The 19507-nt window shown below is 53.2% G+C and overlaps 1 protein-coding gene across 1 annotated transcript in view; it reads right to left on the reverse strand.

Moving 5' to 3' along the window:
- Positions 1-16006, reverse strand: part of LOC133340521 (pancreatic progenitor cell differentiation and proliferation factor-like) — a 21892-nt gene extending 5886 nt beyond the window's left edge. The window contains exons 1-3 of the mRNA XM_061548820.1: positions 15937-16006; positions 2228-2372; positions 1439-1537 (exon numbers count right to left, since the gene is read on the reverse strand). Coding sequence (XP_061404804.1) covers positions 1439-1537; positions 2228-2279 — 151 coding nt within the window. The 5' untranslated portion in view covers positions 2280-2372; positions 15937-16006. The remainder of the gene's footprint in view (positions 1-1438; positions 1538-2227; positions 2373-15936) is intronic.
- Positions 16007-19507: the final 3501 nt, after the last annotated feature.

Genomic DNA, 19507 nt, shown 5'->3' on the forward strand with positions numbered 1-19507 from the left:
GTGAGTGTGTGTGTGTGGTGTGTGTGTGGTGAGTGTGTGGTGAGTGTGTGGTGAGTGTGTGGTGTGTGTGGTGAGTGTGTGGTGTGTGTGGTGTGTGTGTGGTGAGTGAGTGTGTGTGGGGAGTGTGTGTGGTGAGTGTCCTCACCGGGGTGATGGTGGTGAGTGTGAGTGAGTGTGTGTGAGTGTGTGGTGAGTGTGTGTGGTGAGTGTGTGTGTGTGTGGTGAGTGTGTGGTGAGTGTGTGGTGTGTGTGTGTGGTGAGTGTGCTCACTGGGGTGATGGTGGTGAGGGTGGTGAGTGTGTGTGTGGTGAGTGAGTGTGTGAGTGTGTGGTGAGTGTGTGGTGTGTGTGGTGAGTGTGTGGTGTGTGTGGTGTGTGTGTGGTGTGTGTGGTGAGTGTGTGTGGTGTGTGTGTGTGGTCAGTGTGAGTGTGTGGTGAGTGTGTGAGTGTGTGGTGAGTGTGTGGTGAGTGTGTGGTGAGTGTGTGAGTGAGTGTGTGAGTGTGTGGTGAGTGTGTGGTGTGTGTGGTGAGTGTGTGGTGAGTGTGTGTGGTGAGTGTCCTCACCGGGGTGATGGTGGTGAGGGTGGTGAGTGTGAGTGAGTGTTAGTGAGTGTGTAGTGAGTGTGTGTGGTGAGTGTACTCACCGGGGTGGTGGTGGTGAGTGTGTGTGGTGAGTGTATGGTGAGTGTGTGTGTGGTGTGTGAGTGTGTGGTGAGAGTGTGTGGTGAGTGTGTGTGGTGAGTGTGTGTACTCACCGGGGTGGTGGTGGTGAGGGTGGTGAGTGTGTGAGTGTGTGGTGAGTGTGTGAGTGTGTGTGGTGTGTGAGTGTGTGGTGAGTGTACTCACCGGGGTGATGGTGGTGAGGGTGCTGAGTGTGTGTGTGGTGAGTGTGTGGTGTGTGTGTGTGGTGAGTGTGTGTGTGGTGTGTGAGTGTGTGGTGTGTGTACTCACCGGGGTGAGTGTGGTGAGTGTGTGGTGAGTGTGTGGTGAGTGAGTGTGTGGTGAGTGTGTGGTGAGTGTGTGGTGAGTGTGTGTGGTGTGTGCACTCACCGGGGTGGTGGTGGTGAGGGTGGTGAGTGTGTGAGTGTGTGGTGAGTGTGTGAGTGTGTGTGGTGTGTGAGTGTGTGGTGAGTGTACTCACCGGGGTGATGGTGGTGAGGGTGCTGAGTGTGTGTGTGGTGAGTGTGTGGTGTGTGTGTGTGGTGAGTGTGTGTGTGGTGTGTGAGTGTGTGGTGTGTGTACTCACCGGGGTGAGTGTGGTGAGTGTGTGGTGAGTGTGTGGTGAGTGAGTGTGTGGTGAGTGTGTGGTGAGTGTGTGGTGAGTGTGTGTGGTGTGTGTACTCACCGGGGTTGTGGTGGTGAGGGTGGTGAGTGTGTGAGTGTATGGTGAGTGTGTGGTGTGTGTGAGTGTGTGGTGAGTGTGTGGTGTGTGCACTCACCGGGGTGATGGTGGTGGTGAGGGTGCTGAGCGCCCTCCAGATGTTCGTTGCTGCTGGTGGAGCCACAGGACGACACGCTGGAAGCGGAACCCAGACGCTCTGCACACAGACAAAGGTCCCCCGCGTAGCCTTAACAGACTGTTGGGGCAAGTGCTGTTAGCAAGCAGCACCTGTGAAGGCCGGCACGGCACACGAGGGGGTGGGGGGCAGCACCACGCCCGGCCGCCTTTGTCTCCCCAAGCTGGACGGGGGGAAGGTAAGGGCAGGGCAGGTGAGGGGAGAGAGGGCAGGTGAGGGCAGGTGAGGAGAGGGCAGGTGAGAGCAGGTGAATGGAGGTGAGGGTAGAACAGGTGATGGCAAGGCAGGTGAGGGCACGTAAGGTGAGTAGAGGGGAGGTGAGGGGCAGGTGAGGGGCAGGTGAGGGGCAGGTGAGGGGCAGGTGAGGGGCAGGTGAGGAGAGGGCAGGTGAGGTGAGGGGCAGGTGATGGCAAGGCAGGTGAGGGCAGGTGAAGGGCAGGTGAGGGCAGGTGAGGGGCAGGTGAGGGGCAGGTGAGGGGCAGGTGAGGAGAGGGCAGGTGAGGTGAGGGGCAGGTGATGGCAAGGCAGGTGAGGGGCAGGTGAGGGGCAGGTGAGGGGCAGGTGAGGGCAGGTGAGGGGCAGGTGAGGTGCAGGTGAGGGCAGGTGAGGGGCAGGTGATGGCAAGGCAGGTGAGGTGAGGTGCAGGTGAGGGGCAGGTGAGGGCAGGTGAGGGGCAGGTGAGGGCAGGTGATGTGAGGGGCGGCGACGCACTCCGGTAGTAGTCGTTCTTGGCCACGAGGCTGCCCACGGGGATGGAGGCCATCGTCGCCACTGTCGCCGCTGTGCCCCCCTCCGACTCCTCCCCCCCTCCGCTCCGGGGCCGTCTTCCTCGGCAAGCACACAGCGCCTGCGGGGCCTGCACAGGAGGGATGGAGTGGAGGGGGGGCGAGTGGGGGGGGAGAGAAGAGGTGATTTTTAAATCCTTTATATTAAGTTCACTTGCTTGCGTGCTTGCTTGCTTACGACCGTGCAAATCCGTGCAAATCTTTCGGTCTTTTTTTAACCCACTTCCCGTGATCCAATCGAGCTGACATTTTGCACACAGACTCGTTGTGCGTGACAATTAATGTTCGTGAAAAAAAATGTTCGTGAAAATTTTTTTTCCAAAATTTTACACTGTTTCGAGAATTTTTTTTAAAATATTTAATTACCAATTGCTTAATGGTGGCAGACAATCATCTGACCCATAGGTGGCAGCCATCTCAAGCCAGAGGACGAGAGGACTCTAGCCGCCACGCATATAAAGGGTTTATAGTGAAAAACTTTGTTTTTACGGGTTAATTTTTATCCTTTTATTTTTATTCATTTCATTTTTTTACCTACGTGACTTTACCGAAAAAAATAAGAGTATGCATCCTTGCAGTCGCGAAAACTTCAAATCTAGAATTAAAAGGTGAGAGCTCAGTTCATTGATTAGGACTTACCCCGTGAGCCAATCGGCTCTTGATTTGGGTTCGACCGCGACAAGCAATACAATTACAAGATGCGCCCGAAATGTATTGTACACAAATCTAAACATCATTGGAAAAGAGGTGAGAGTTCAATTCATAGATTAGGACTTACCCCGTGAGCCAATCGGCTCTTGATTTGGGTTCGACCGCAACAAGCGATACAATTACAAGATGCACCCAAAATGTATCGTGCACAAATCTAAACATCATTGGAAAAGAGGTGAGAGTTCAATTCATTGATTAGGATTTACCCCGTGAGCCAATCGGCTCTTGATTTGGGTTCGACCGCGACAAGCAATACAATTACAAGATGCGCCCGAAATGTATCGTGCACAAATCTAAACATCATGTACGTAAACAATTAAATCGTACAGAATAAGCACCGCCCGTCCACGCTGCGTACAAAGAGTTGGCATGGGCCGTGGCGCCAGGAGTGGTACGAGAAGGGTCAAGAGTTAGGGTTGCTGTTAGGTTCGGGCCGAGTTCGTGGGAGGAATATGAGTTGATGATGACGTCACCCTGCTGCTGCTGCTCTATATAAGAACGGGAGACACAGCAGAGCCTCACCATTCTGGCGAATTGCCCGATGATGCTGGATGCAATTACCAGCGAAACGTCGCGCTACTCAAATTGTAAATGTTGTGGTTTCACGCTTCAACACACCGGTGTGGGGCTAAAGCAGTGAACTATTTGTCTTTTGTCAACGTGACACTTTTTTTACTGATTGGCCGTGTCGGGTGGTGGAGGGTTACGACACATTTATAAATAACGCGATCTAAACCCAAAAACGTTGATTATGGGAGGAATATGATTAGGGCAGACTTAGTGGTAGAAACAGGGTCAGCGTTGGTCAGCAATATGGCTTAGGTTGCGGTCAAGGGTTCCGAGTTAGAGGATAAGGTGAGGGTTCGAGCTAAGGGTAGGGGGTTAGGGCTCGGGTCAGGATTAAGGTCGGAGTTAGGATGAGGGGTTAAGGGCAGAGCGAGGGTTACGGTGAGTGTACAGGTCAGATTTCGATTTAAAGCTTTCGTGACTGCAGGGATTCATCTTCTTGGTTATTTCGGTAAAGTCACGTAGAAGGGAAGTAATAAAATAATAAAAATAATATATATTATTTTATTATGTTTTATTTTAATTATTTTATTATTTCCATTCTACGTGACTTTAACGAAAGAACCAATAAGATATTTTATGTTTTATTTTTATTATTTTATTATTTCCATTCTACGTGACTTTACCGAAAGAACCAAGAAGATATTTTATAATGTTTTATTTTTATTATTTTATTACTTCCCTTCTACGTGACTTTACCGAAAGAACCAACAAGATATTTTATTATGTTTCAATTTTATTATTTTATTATTTCCATTCTACGTGACTTTAAGGAAAGAACCAAGAAGATATTTTATGTTTTATTTTTATTATTTTATTATTTCCATTCTACGTGACTTTACCGAAAGAACCAAGAAGATGTTTAGGTCAGGGTCAGGGTTCAGAGTGCAGGCGATACTCTAGAGCGACGCTCTTCACCGCCAGGCCCGAGTGGGCCACTGTTGGGCCCCTGGGGGCCTACCGTGCCGCCCTCTGACGTGCGGTCCTCCGCCGAGAACACGCAACAAATGTGAACACGCAACAAATGTGAACACGCAACAAATGTGAACACGCAACAAATGTGAACACGCGACAAATGTGAACACGCGACAAATGTGAACACGCAACAAATGTGAACACGCGACAAATGTGAACACGCGACAAATGTGAACACGCGACAAATGTGAACACGCAACAAATGTGAACACGCAACAAATGTGAACACGCAATAAATGTGAACACGCAACAAATGTGAACACGCAACAAATGTGAACACGCGACAAATGTGAACACGCGACAAATGTGAACACGCAACAAATGTGAACACGCAACACATGTGAACACGCAACAAATGTGAACACGCAACAAATGTGAACACGCGACAAATGTGAACACGCGACAAATGTGAACACGCGACAAATGTGAACACGCAACAAATGTGAACACGCGACAAATGTGAACACGCGACAAATGTGAACACGCAACAAATGTGAACACGCAACACATGTGAACACGCAACAAATGTGAACACGCAACAAATGTGAACACGCGACAAATGTGAACACGCGACAAATGTGAACACGCGACAAATGTGAACACGCGACAAATGTGAACACGCAACAAATGTGAACACGCGACAAATGTGAACACGCAACAAATGTGAACACGCAACAAATGTGAACACGCAACAAATGTGAACACGCAACAAATGTGAACACGCAACAAATGTGAACACGCGACAAATGTGAACACGCGACAAATGTGAACACGCGACAAATGTGAACACGCGACAAATGTGAACACGCAACAAATGTGAACACGCGACAAATGTGAACACGCGACAAATGTGAACACGCAACAAATGTGAACACGCAACACATGTGAACACGCAACAAATGTGAACACGCAACAAATGTGAACACGCGACAAATGTGAACACGCGACAAATGTGAACACGCGACAAATGTGAACACGCGACAAATGTGAACACGCGACAAATGTGAACACGCAACAAATGTGAACACGCGACAAATTGTGAACACGCGACAAATTGAACACGCGACAAATGTGAACACGCAACAATGTGAACACGCGACAAATGTGAACACGCGACAAATGTGAACACGCGACAAATGTAACACGCGACAAATGTGAACACGCGACAAATGTGAACACGCGACAAATGTGAACACGCGACAAATGTGAACACGCGACAAATGTGAACACGCGACAAATGTGAACACGCGACAAATGTGAACACGCGACAAATGTGAACACGCAACAATGTGAACACGCAACAAATGTGAACACGCGACAAATGTGAACACGCGACAAATGTGAACACGCGACAAATGTGAACACGCGACAAATGTGAACACGCGACAAATGTGAACACGCAACAAATGTGAACACGCGACAAATGTGAACACGCGACAAATGTGAACACGCAACAAATGTGAACACGCAACAAATGTGAACACGCGACAAATGTGAACACGCAACAAATGTGAACACGCAACAAATGTGAACACGCGACAAATGTGAACACGCGACAAATGTGAACACGCGACAAATGTGAACACGCGACAAATGTGAACACGCGACAAATGTGAACACGCGACAAATGTGAACACGCGACAAATGTGAACACGCGACAAATGTGAACACGCGACAAATGTGAACACGCGACAAATGTGAACGCGACAATGGTGAACACGCGACAAATGTGGAACGCGCGACAAATGTGAACGCGCGACCCAAATGTGAACGCGCGACAAATGTGAACGCGCGACAAATGTGAACGCGCGACAAATGTGAACGCGCGACAAATGTGAACGCGCGACAAATGTGAACGCGCGACAAATGTGAACGCGCGACAAATGTGAACGCGCGACAAATGTGAACGCGCGACAATGTGATACGCGCGACAAATGTGAACGCGCGACAAATGTGAACGCGCGACAAATGTGAACGCGCGACAAATGTGAACGCGCGACAAATGTGAACGCGCGCAATGTGATACGCGAAAATGTGAACGCGCGACAAATGTGAACGCGCGACAAATGTGAACGCGCGACAATGTGGAACGCGCGACAAATGTGAACGCGCGACAAATGTGAACCGCGCGACAAATGTGAACGCGCGACAAATGTGAACACGCGACAAATGTGAACACGCGACAAATGTGAACACGCGAACAAATGTGAACACGCGACAAATGTGAAACACGCGACAAATGTGAACACGCGACAAATGTGAACACGCGACAAATGTGAACACGCGACAAATGTGAACACGCGACAAATGTGAACACGCGACAAATGTGAACACGCGACAATGTGAACACGCGACAAATGTGAACACGCGACAAATGTGAACGCGACCGACAAATGTGAACAGCGCGACAAATGTGAACGCGCGACAAATGTGAACGCGCGACAAATGTGAACGCGCGACAAATGTGAACGCGCGACAAATGTGAACGCGCGACAATGTGAACGCGCGACAAATGTGAACGCGCGACAAATGTGAACGCGCGACAAATGTGAACGCGCGACAAATGTGAACCGCGACAAATGTGAACGCGCGACAAATGTGAACGCCGACAATGTGAACACGCGACAAATGTGACACGCGACAAATGTGAACACGCGACAAATGTGAACACGCGACAAATGTGAACACGCGACAAATGTGAACACGCGACAAATGTGAACACGCGACAAATGTGAACACGCGACAAATGTGAACACGCGACAAATGTGAACACGCGACAAATGTGAACACGCGACAAATGTGAACACGCGACAAATGTGAACGCGCGACAAATGTGAACGCGCGACAAATGTGAACGCGCGACAAATGTGAACGCGCGACAAATGTGAACGCGCGACAAATGTGAACGCGCGACAAATGTGAACACGCGACAAATGTGAACAAGCGACAAATGTGAACACGCGACAAATGTGAACACGCGACAAATGTGAACACGCGACAAATGTGAACACGCGACAAATGTGAACACGCGACAAATGTGAACACGCGACAAATGTGAACACGCGACAAATGTGAACACGCGACAAATGTGAACACGCGACAAATGTGAACACGCGACAAATGTGAACACGCGACAAATGTGAACACGCGACAAATGTGAACACGCGACAAATGTGAACACGCGACAAATGTGAACACGCGACAAATGTGAACACGCGACAATGTGAACACGCGACAAATGTGAACACGCGACAAATGTGAACACGCGACAAATGTGAACACGCGACAATGTGAACACGCGACAAATGTGAACGCGCGACAATGTGAACGCGCGACAATGTGAACGCGCGACAAATGTGAACGCGCGACAAATGTGAACACGCAACAAATGTGAACACGCAACAAATGTGAACACGCAACAAATGTGAACACGCAACAAATGTGAACACGCGACAAATGTGAACGCGCGACAAATGTGAACGCGCGACAAATGTGAACGCGCGACAAATGTGAACGCGCGACAAATGTGAACGCGCGACAAATGTGAACGCGCGACAAATGTGAACGCGCGACAAATGTGAACACGCGACAAATGTGAACACGCGACAAATGTGAACGCGCGACAAATGTGAACGCGCGACAAATGTGAACGCGCGACAAATGTGAACGCGCGACAAATGTGAACGCGCGACAAATGTGAACGCGCGACAAATGTGAACACGCGACAAATGTGAACACGCGACAAATGTGAACACGCGACAAATGTGAACACGCGACAAATGTGAACACGCGACAAATGTGAACACGCGACAAATGTGAACACGCGACAAATGTGAACACGCAACAAATGTGAACACGCAACAAATGTGAACACGCAACAAATGTGAACACGCGACAAATGTGAACACGCGACAAATGTGAACACGCGACAAATGTGAACACGCGACAAATGTGAACACGCGACAAATGTGAACGCGCGACAAATGTGAACGCGCGACAAATGTGAACGCGCGACAAATGTGAACGCGCGACAAATGTGAACGCGCGACAAATGTGAACGCGCGACAAATGTGAACACGCAACAAATGTGAACACGCAACAAATGTGAACACGCAACAAATGTGAACACCCCCCCCCCCCATCATCATGCTGCTGTCAAACCCACAATGGTTTCAAATGACGTGGTGGCAGCCCTCGCATCAATCCAGTTTATTTTGAAGCTCTCCAATGCGGGTTTCATCAACAGAAAGCTTAGGCTCCCTGGCAGACGCACTGATTGTGTCTTATCGTGTGCCCCCCACCCCCTCCCCCCTGAAAATGAGTTAAGAAGAGCGCTGGTCTAGAAAGAATGTGGTTGTTGCTGCTGCTGCTGCTGTTGGAGTTGGCACAGTTGAGGTTGGGGCGAGGTGGAAAGTCACCCAAACCGTGCCAGGGTCGTTATGTAACCATGATCGGGAAACCCGAACCCCCCCCCCCCTCCAAAATTTGATACAACAACAACCGCCATTCGCCACTAAGTGGCGGTGACGTCACCACGATGCTTGTGCCAGGCCAAGTGCACCTTGAGGCCACGTGAAGTGTCGAAAGCCCGCTGGCAGGAGGTCACGGGGCAGACCCAGGTGCCACGGGTCGACTGACCGAGATGACCGAGATGACTGGCTGATGCACCAACTGTGCCCCCTACTGTGCCAACTTGCTGTGCTTTAGCCACCCGGCGCTCCGCTCGTTGTTGTGAGCGTCGCTCCTCCGCCCTCCGTTGTTGTTGGAGGGCGACTGCCTCCAACTGCCCAGTAGCGTCCTTCACGAGCCTCCTCCACTGAGGCCGATCTTGACACCGCTGGTACCAGTCATCGGCAAGTCCACTCAGCTCCACGTCCTCCTGTACCACATCACTCCATCTCTTCTCCAGCCCGTGCCGCGCCCGTCTAGCCCCCTCGATCCGGCCGAACAAAAGCTGTTTAGGCATGCGGTGGCTGGGCATGCGGGCTACATGACCCAGCCAACGCAGCCTTGCCTGCCGGAGGAGCTCACTGATGGGACTTTGCCCAGATCTTTCAAGGATTTGTGAGCTCCTCACACAATCCAGCCTGGTTAAACCCAGGATGGATCGTAGGCAGGCCAGCCTAAATGTTTCCAACCGGCGAAGATGCTCCACCAGGGGGGTCCACGTCTCGCAAGCGTAGAGAAGGGAGGGAATGACCGTGGCCGAGAAGACCTGAAGCTTCGTGCGGAGCGACAGACCAGGTAGCTTCCACACAGCGTTACGCAACCGATGAAAAGATATTGCCGCTCGACTGATTCGGAGTGAGACCTCTGCTGATAGACTGGAGCCGGTCATAAGCACACTGCCCAGGTATGGGAAACTCTCCACTCTCTCCACAACTGCCCCATCACCAATTGGGAGTTGTGGGGGTGGAGTGTCCGATGGTACAAAATACCCAGGCAGGTGCTTGGTTTTGGTGGGGCTGATGGTAAGGCCCCACCTCTTAGTGGCACGCTCCAGTCTCAGCAGCAGCGCCTCCAACTCCTCTTCTGAATGAGCAGCTATTACCAAATCATCGGCATACATAACGTGGTTGACCAATAGGGAGCCATCCCTTGATCGCACCCACACACACACACATACCCACACACACACATACCCACACACACACACACATACCCACACACACACACATACCCACACACCCACACATACCCACACACATACCCACACACCCACACATACCCACACACCACACATACCCACACACCACACATACCCACACGCACAACCACACTTACACACGACAACACACCCACACGCACACACACACACATACCCACACACACATACCCACACACACACATACCCACACACACACACACATACCCACACACACACATACATACCCACACACACACATACCCACACACACACATACCCACACACACACACACACCCACACACACAACCACACTTACACACGACAACACACCCACACGCACACACACACACATACCCACACACACACATACCCACACACACACACACCCACACACACACATACCCACACACACACATACCCACACACACACATACCCACACACACACACATACCCACACGCACACACATACCCACACACACACACATACCCACACACACACACATACCCACACACACACACACATACCCACACACACACACATACCCACACACACACACATACCCACACACACACACATACCCACTCACACACATACCCACACACACACACACATATACCCATACACACACATACCCACACACACACACATACCCACACACACACATACCCACACACACACATATACCCACACACACATACCCACACACACACATATACCCTTACAAAGAACAAAGATCCCCCGTGTAGCCTTAATAGACTGTAGGGGCAAGTGCTGTTAGCGAGCACCTATGAAGGCCGGAACGGTACACGAGGGGGTGGGTGGCCAGCACCACGCCCGACCGCCTTTGTCTCCCCAGTGGCGATGTTTACACACCGCACCAGGTACTCATTTAAGGCTCAGTCGACCTAGGGGAGGCCCAGGACCGGTTCAGATAATCGTCACTGGTGTTAGCCGTGAGCGGGAATCGAACCCGGGTCGCCAGGTTCATAGCGCAGCGCGCTAACCGCTACACTACCGCTCCCCATACCCATACACACACATACCCACACACACACACATATACCCACACACACATATACCCACACACACATACCCACACACACACCCACACGCACACACCCACACACAAAGACAAAGATCTCCCCCCCCGTGAAGCCTGCACAGACTGTTGGGGCAAGTGCTGTTGGCGAGTAGCACCTATGAAGGCCGGCTCTGTGGCACACGAGGGGGTGGGTGGCCAGCACCACGCCCGGCCGCCTTTGTCTCCCCAGTGCTAGCGATGTTTACACACCGCACCAAGTACTCATTTGAGGCTGAGCCGACCTAGGAGGGAGGGGGGGGCAGGACCGGTTCAGATAATCGTCACCGGGTGTTGGCGGCCGTGAGCGGGAATCGAACTCGGGTCGCCGGGTTCGTAGCGCAGCGTAGCGCTAACCGCTGCGCCACCGCTCCTCACATACACACACACACAAGCGCACAGACACACACACACGCACACGCCTCGCAAACATCCTGCAGTTACATAATCGTGTACACCACCGAACAGACTCAACGTGTCCACACAGGCACACAAATCCCGCGTGTCGACAGTAAGATACCGCAGGGGCAAGTGCTGCTACACCGACCGCCTTTGTCTCCCCACCGCTAATGTTTACACACGGCGAAAGTGGTACTCATTTAAGGCCGAGTCAACCCAGGGGATGCCCAAACACCCACCGGTTCAGATGTCACTCGACGCCGACGTTATCCGTGGCCGAAAATAGAACATTCAGGGTCGCCGGGTTCGCAGTGGAGTGCGCTAACCAGTGCGCCACCGCTCCCCACTGCATTCTAAAACTACCCCAGCAGCAGCTGTCGTTCACAAGCTGACGGTGATGACGCCGGAGGTCCTGTGCCAGGCTAGGTGCACCTCGCACACTACTGATCGAAACAGGCCGGCTCAGAGCCACGCCAAACTCGAGCCAACTCAGAGCCAGAGCCAAGCTCAACTCGAGCCAGCTCAGAGCCAGAGCCAAGCTTGATCTCGAGCCGACTCAGAGCCAGAGCCAAGCTTGATCTCGAGCCGACTCAGAGCCAGAGCCACGCTTGATCTCGAGGTGACTCAGAGCCAGAGGCAAGCTGAACTCGATCCGACTCAGAGCCAGAGCCAAGCTTGATCTCGAGGTGACTCAGAGCCAGAGCCACGCTCAACTCGAGCCGACTCAGAGCCAGAGCCAAGCTTGATCTCGAGCCGACTCAGAGCCAGAGCCAAGCTTGATCTCGAGGTGACTCAGAGCCAGAGCCAAGCTTGATCTCGAGCCGGCTCAGAGCCAGAGCCAAGCTTGATCTCGAGGTGACTCAGAGCCAGAGCCACGCTTGATCTCGAGCCGACTCAGAGCCAGAGCCAAGCTTGATCTCGAGCCGACTCAGAGCCAGAGCCAAGCTTGATCTCGAGGTGACTCAGAGCCAGAGCCACGCTTGATCTCGAGCCGACTCAGAGCCAAAGCCAAGCTTGATCTCGAGCCGACTCAGAGCCAAGCTCAACTCGAGCCGGTTCAGAGCCACGCTTAACTCAAGCCGACTCAGAGCCAGAGCCAAGCTTGATCTCGAGCCGGCTCAGAGCCAGAGCCAAGCTTGATCTCGAGCCGACTCAGAGCCAGAGCCAAGGTGAACTCGAGGTGACTCAGAGCCAGAGCCAAGCTTGATCTCGAGCCGACTCAGAGCCAAGCTTGATCTCGAGCCGACTCAGAGCCAGAGCCAAGCTTGATCTCGAGCCGACTCAGAGCCAGAGCCACGCTTGATCTCGAGGTGACTCAGAGCCAGAGGCAAGCTGAACTCGATCCGACTCAGAGCCAGAGCCAAGCTTGATCTCGAGGTGACTCAGAGCCAGAGCCACGCTCAACTCGAGCCGACTCAGAGCCAGAGCCAAGCTTGATCTCGAGCCGACTCAGAGCCAGAGCCAAGCTTGATCTCGAGGTGACTCAGAGCCAGAGCCAAGCTTGATCTCGAGCCGGCTCAGAGCCAGAGCCAAGCTTGATCTCGAGGTGACTCAGAGCCAGAGCCACGCTTGATCTCGAGCCGACTCAGAGCCAGAGCCAAGCTTGATCTCGAGCCGACTCAGAGCCAGAGCCAAGCTTGATCTCGAGGTGACTCAGAGCCAGAGCCACGCTTGATCTCGAGCCGACTCAGAGCCAGAGCCACGCTCAACTCGAGCCGACTCAGAGCCAGAGCCAAGCTTGATCTCGAGCCGACTCAGAGCCAGAGCCAAGCTTGATCTCGAGGTGACTCAGAGCCAGAGCCAAGCTTGATCTCGAGCCGGCTCAGAGCCAGAGCCAAGCTTGATCTCGAGGTGACTCAGAGCCAGAGCCACGCTTGATCTCGAGCCGACTCAGAGCCAGAGCCAAGCTTGATCTCGAGCCGACTCAGAGCCAGAGCCAAGCTTGATCTCGAGGTGACTCAGAGCCAGAGCCACGCTTGATCTCGAGCCGACTCAGAGCCAGAGCCACGCTCAACTCGAGCCGACTCAGAGCCAGAGCCAAGCTTGATCTCGAGCCGACTCAGAGCCAGAGCCAAGCTTGATCTCGAGGTGACTCAGAGCCAGAGCCAAGCTTGATCTCGAGCCGGCTCAGAGCCAGAGCCAAGCTTGATCTCGAGGTGACTCAGAGCCAGAGCCACGCTTGATCTCGAGCCGACTCAGAGCCAGAGCCAAGCTTGATCTCGAGCCGACTCAGAGCCAGAGCCAAGCTTGATCTCGAGGTGACTCAGAGCCAGAGCCACGCTTGATCTCGAGCCGACTCAGAGCCAGAGCCAAGCTTGATCTCGAGCCGACTCAGAGCCAAGCTCAACTCGAGCCGGTTCAGAGCCACGCTTAACTCAAGCCGACTCAGAGCCAGAGCCAAGCTTGATCTCGAGCCGACTCAGAGCCAGAGCCAAGCTTGATCTCGAGCCGACTCAGAGCCAGAGCCAAACTTGATCTCGAGCCGACTCAGAGCCAGAGCCAAGCTTGATCTCGAGCCGGCTCAGAGCCAAGCTCAACTCGAGCCGACTCAGAGCCACGCTCCCAGCCAGGCTCAGCATTTCCACGAGGCTGAGCCGGAGCCGCTGGGAAGCAACTGAGCGGCTCAAGCTTGAGCCGAGCCGAGACAAAGGTCACCCCTATAGCCTTGGCGGACTGTGGGGGCAAGTGCTGTTAGCGAGCAGCACCACGCCCGGCCGCCTTTGTCTCCTTAACGGCGATGTTCAGACATCGCGCCAGGTACTAAATCTGAGGCTGAGTCGATCTAGGCGAGGCCCAGGACCGGTTCAAGATAATCGTCACCGGGTGTTGGTGGACATAGAGACACAGACTCACTCACAGAGACACAGACTCACTCACAGAGACACAGACACACACACAGAGACACAGACACACACACAGAGACACAGACTCACACACAGAGACACAGACACACACACACACAGACAGACTCACTCACAGACTCACACACAGAGACACAGACTCACACACAGACACACAGGGACACATTCACAGGCACACAGAGACACATTCACAGAGACACAGATACACAGAGACACAGACTCACACACAGAGACACAGAGACACATTCACAGACACACAGGGACACATTCACAGAGACACACACACACAGAGACACAGACTCACACACAGAGACACAGAGACACATTCACAGACACACAGGGACACATTCACAGACACACACACACACAGAGACACAGACTCACACACAGACACACAGAGACACAGACTCACACACAGACACACAGAGACACAGAGACACAGACTCACACACAGACACACAGAGACACAGACACACACACAGACACACAGACACACAGAGACACAGACACACAGACTCACACACAGACTCACACACAGAGACCCAGACCCTCACACAGAGACACAGACTCACACACAGAGACACAGACTCACACACAGAGACACAGACACACACACAGAGACACAGACTCACACACAGACACACAGAGACCCAGACTCACACACAGAGACACAGACTCACACACAGAGACACAGACTCACACACAGAGACACACACAGAGACACAGACACACAGAGACACAGACTCACACACAGACACACACACAGAGACAGACTCACACACAGACACACAGAGACACAGAGACACAGACTCACACACAGAGACACAGACTCACACACAGACACACAGAGACACACAGAGACACAGACACACACAGACACACAGAGACACAGACTCACACACAGACACACACACAGAGACAGACTCACACACAGACACACAGAGACACAGAGACACAGACTCACACACAGAGACAGACTCACACACAGAGACACAGACTCACACACAGACACACAGAGACACAGACACACACAGACACACAGAGACACACAGAGACACAGAGACACACAGAGACACACACACAGACACACACAGACACACAGAGACACACAGACACACAGAGACACACAGAGACACAGACACACACACAGACACACACAGACACACAGACACACAGAGACACACAGAGACACACAGACACACAGAGACACACAGAGACACACAGAGACACAGACTCACACACACACACAGACTCACAGACTCACACACAGAGACACACAGACACACAGAGACACACAGAGACACAGACTCACACACACACACACACAGACTCACACACAGACACACAGACTCACACACAGACACAGACACACAGAGACACGTGTAGATACTCACGGACACTCAGGCGAGGTGCACTGTCTTCACTGTCTCACTGTCTCATCCCCTACTGATCGCGGTTATCACTCGGCGTGCCCAGACCACGCCCCTTTCCACACAGACCACGCCCCTTTCCAACCAGACCACGCCCCTTTCTACCCAGACCACGCCCCTTTCTACCCAGACCACGCCCCTTTCCACCCAGACCACGCCCCTTTCCACCCAGACCACGCCCCTTTCCACCCAGACCACGCCCCTTTCTAAACAGACCACGACCATCAGACCCCGCCCTCTACCGTACCACCGTGCGTGATTGGTCGCAGCGGTCACGTGACCGACTCTTGAGTCCACCGCATAGCAACAGCAACGTTCAGCGGGCAGCCGTGAGGTCACGGGGGGGTCACGGGGGGGTCACGCAGACATTTAAAGAGAATTTAATTAAAATGTTTACAATCTAAAAGCTGCAGCGTGGAAGGTTATACCTTTAGACGTCATGAATGTTCAAGTTCATGTATTAGGTATAGCCCTGTGAGCCATTCGGCTCTTGAATCGGGTGCAACCACAACAAACACAAAACAAAAACATGGACAAAAAACATCTTAAAGTGAATGTGTGACTGAGTGCAAACAGAAAATTCAAGAAAAGACAGCAAAAACATTGCAGAAAAAACACCGTACACCGACGCTGTGTGCAAAAATCTCAGTGGGATGCAAGTCAAACAACAACAACAACAACCATAAGACAACTTAGATTAAGGCCATCAGTCTAACTCTGTACTACAACAACACAAACATGGCCAAACCAAAACACTTTTCGAAATCACCAAAATAAAGCCATGAAAGCAATGAAACAGCGATCATAGGAACTGTGACGGAATTTTCACAATAAACAACATGTACTAACACAATCCTGCAGCTATAGCTGGCTGCATGAGTCACTCCACAACAGTAACACACATGCCCCACCTACTTTACATAATGCTTCGCAATAGCATAGCAGTCAACCCAAACGGCTTCGGGGTCGTCCATAAATGACGTCACGTGATTTTGGAGGATTTTTGACCTCCCCTCCCCCCCTCGTCACACGGCGTCACAAAAAGTCAGACCCCCCCCCCCTCAAATATAACGTCACAAAGCTTTGCCCCCCCCCCCCCCCCAAAAAAAAAACATGCTTCAAATCGCTTTAAACTATTGTCATTGTAGTGCGTGTTACTGATGGGAACCTCCTGGTTACACCAGCCCACAGGGGATTATTGTATCCGTCCGTCCGTCGTGCATCCAAAAATGGGAGGGGTGGGGCTGGGTGGAGAGGGGAGGGTGGGGAGGGGCTGGGTGGGGAGGGTGGGGAGGGGCTGGGTGGGGAGGGGAGGGTGGGGAGGGGCTGGGAGGGGTGGGGCTGGGTAGGGAGGGAGGGTGGGGAGGGGCTGGGTGGGGATGGTGGGGAGGGGAGGGTGGGGAGGGGCTGGGTGGGGAGGGTGAGGAGGGGCTGGGTGGGGAGGGTGGGGAGGGGCTGGGTGGGGATGGTGGGGAGGGGAAGGTGGGGAGGGGCTGGGTGGGGAGGGTGAGGAGGGGCTGGGTGGGGAGGGTGGGGCTGGGTGGGAGGGGTGGGGCTGGGTGGGGAGGGGCTGGGAGGGGTGGGGCTGGGTAGGGAGGGAGGGTGGGGAGGGGCTGGGTGGGGATGGTGGGGCTGGGTGGGGAGGGAGGGTGGGGAGGGGCTGGGTGGGGATGGTGGGGAGGGGAGGGTGGGGAGGGGCTGGGTGGGGAGGGTGAGGAGGGGCTGGGTGGGGAGGGTGGGGAGGGGCTGGGTGGGGATGGTGGGGAGGGGAGGGTGGGGAGGGGCTGGGTGGGGAGGGTGAGGAGGGGCTGGGTGGGGAGGGTGGGGCTGGGTGGGAGGGGTGGGGCTGGGTGGGAAGGGGCTGGGTGGGGAGGGTGGGGCTGGGTGGGGAGGGGAGGGTGGGGAGGGGCTGGGTGGGGAGGGTGGTGCTGGGTCGGGAGGGTGGGGCTGGGTGGGGAGGGTGGGGCTGGGTGGGGAAGGGAGGGTGTTGAGGGGTGGGGCTGGGTGGGGAGGGGCTGGTCACCCCGTGGTGCCCTTATAAAACTCAACGTTTAACCTACTCACGCCGGCTTGTGCCCGCCCTCACAGTCGGGCATATTTGCGGAATACACCACGCCGCCGTTGACCCTGGTCACACATCGTCACAAATGTCTGACCCCCCCCCTCCCCCCCAGGTAAGTGACGTCATTTATGGACGGCCCCTTAGTCCGTGTAATGATATGGCCAGGTTCTGTGTCGTGAGAGGTGGGAATGATTGTGTATTGTCTGTGTAATTCACTTAAATGTGACTCAGGTCACCCTTGCGTGAATTGGCAATGTTTCACGAGTATAGTTGGGATAATTGAATTGGCTGGTTTAATGTTTATGAACGCTTCATTACACAACCACGAACGGGGGGCCCCTCTTCACAACCTTTGAGCCACCCTCTTGGCAGCAGAATAACGTCCGATCGCTGCCACCAAGGGTAGCCAATGCGAACAATGATTTCATGTGAGAAGTTCATCTCTCGATCGCAAATATGTTTTACGGTTCAAAACAAACTCAGTACGCTCCGCAATCAATAACACTGCGTGCCTGTGTGTGTGTGTGTGGCCTTAAAAGGGAAAAATGCATATAATAGGCAACGTTTCGGGCAATGCCCCTACTTCATAGCACGTAAATAGAGGCGCGAGTAAGAGAGACAGAGTGTGTGATACGGGTTGGAGACCCCACGGGTTTGTATCAATGTGGGTCAGAGGTCACAAACGGGTTTTGATTCCTTACCCGTACCCGTACCCGGCCGCACCAGGGTCACAAATGTGTACCCGTACCCGGCCGGGTACGGGTACCCGTTCCCTACCCGTACCCTACCCGAAATGAGTGACAAACGGTTACTCATCAGTGACTCACGGCCTACCCGTACCCGTACCCGGCCGCACCAGGGTCGCAAACGGCTACGCGTACCCGGGTATCGGGTAGGGTATGGGTATCGGGTACCCGGTTGCGACCTCTGATGTGGGTCCTGATGAGAATTACATCAATGTTGATGTGCCATTTTATTTATGGACTACTGTGTGGTGTGTTATCTTGGTGTGGTCTGGGACTGTTTTGTTGTTGTTGTTGCTGCTGCTGCTGCTTTGCCCACATTTACACAGCGGCCAATGTTGAAGTAGTAACTAGTTTGGAACGTTTTTGTTGACGTGACAAACCTTACTAATTGGCTGTGTCAGCCGGGCGGTGGTGGGCTTAACGACACAATTACATTCACGCGATTTAACCCAAAACACATTGTCCTGCTGCGGAGGGAGCTGGTAGGAACGTTGGGTTGCTCGGTCAATGGCCTGCAGGGTCAACGGCGGCGTGGTGTATTCCGCAAATATGGCCGACTGTGAGGGCGGGCACAAGCTGGCGTGAGTAGGTTAAACGTTGAGTTTTATAAGGGCACCACGGGGTGACCAGCCCCTCCCAGCCCCTCCCCACCCTCCCCACCCAGCCCCTCCCCTCTCCACCCAGCCCCACCCCTCACATTTTTGGATGCACGACGGACGGACGGACA

Source organism: Lethenteron reissneri, chromosome 10 (assembly GCF_015708825.2).
Source record: "Lethenteron reissneri isolate LAM-NWPU_2019-01 chromosome 10, ASM1570882v1, whole genome shotgun sequence".
NCBI lineage: Eukaryota > Metazoa > Chordata > Hyperoartia > Petromyzontiformes > Petromyzontidae > Lethenteron > Lethenteron reissneri.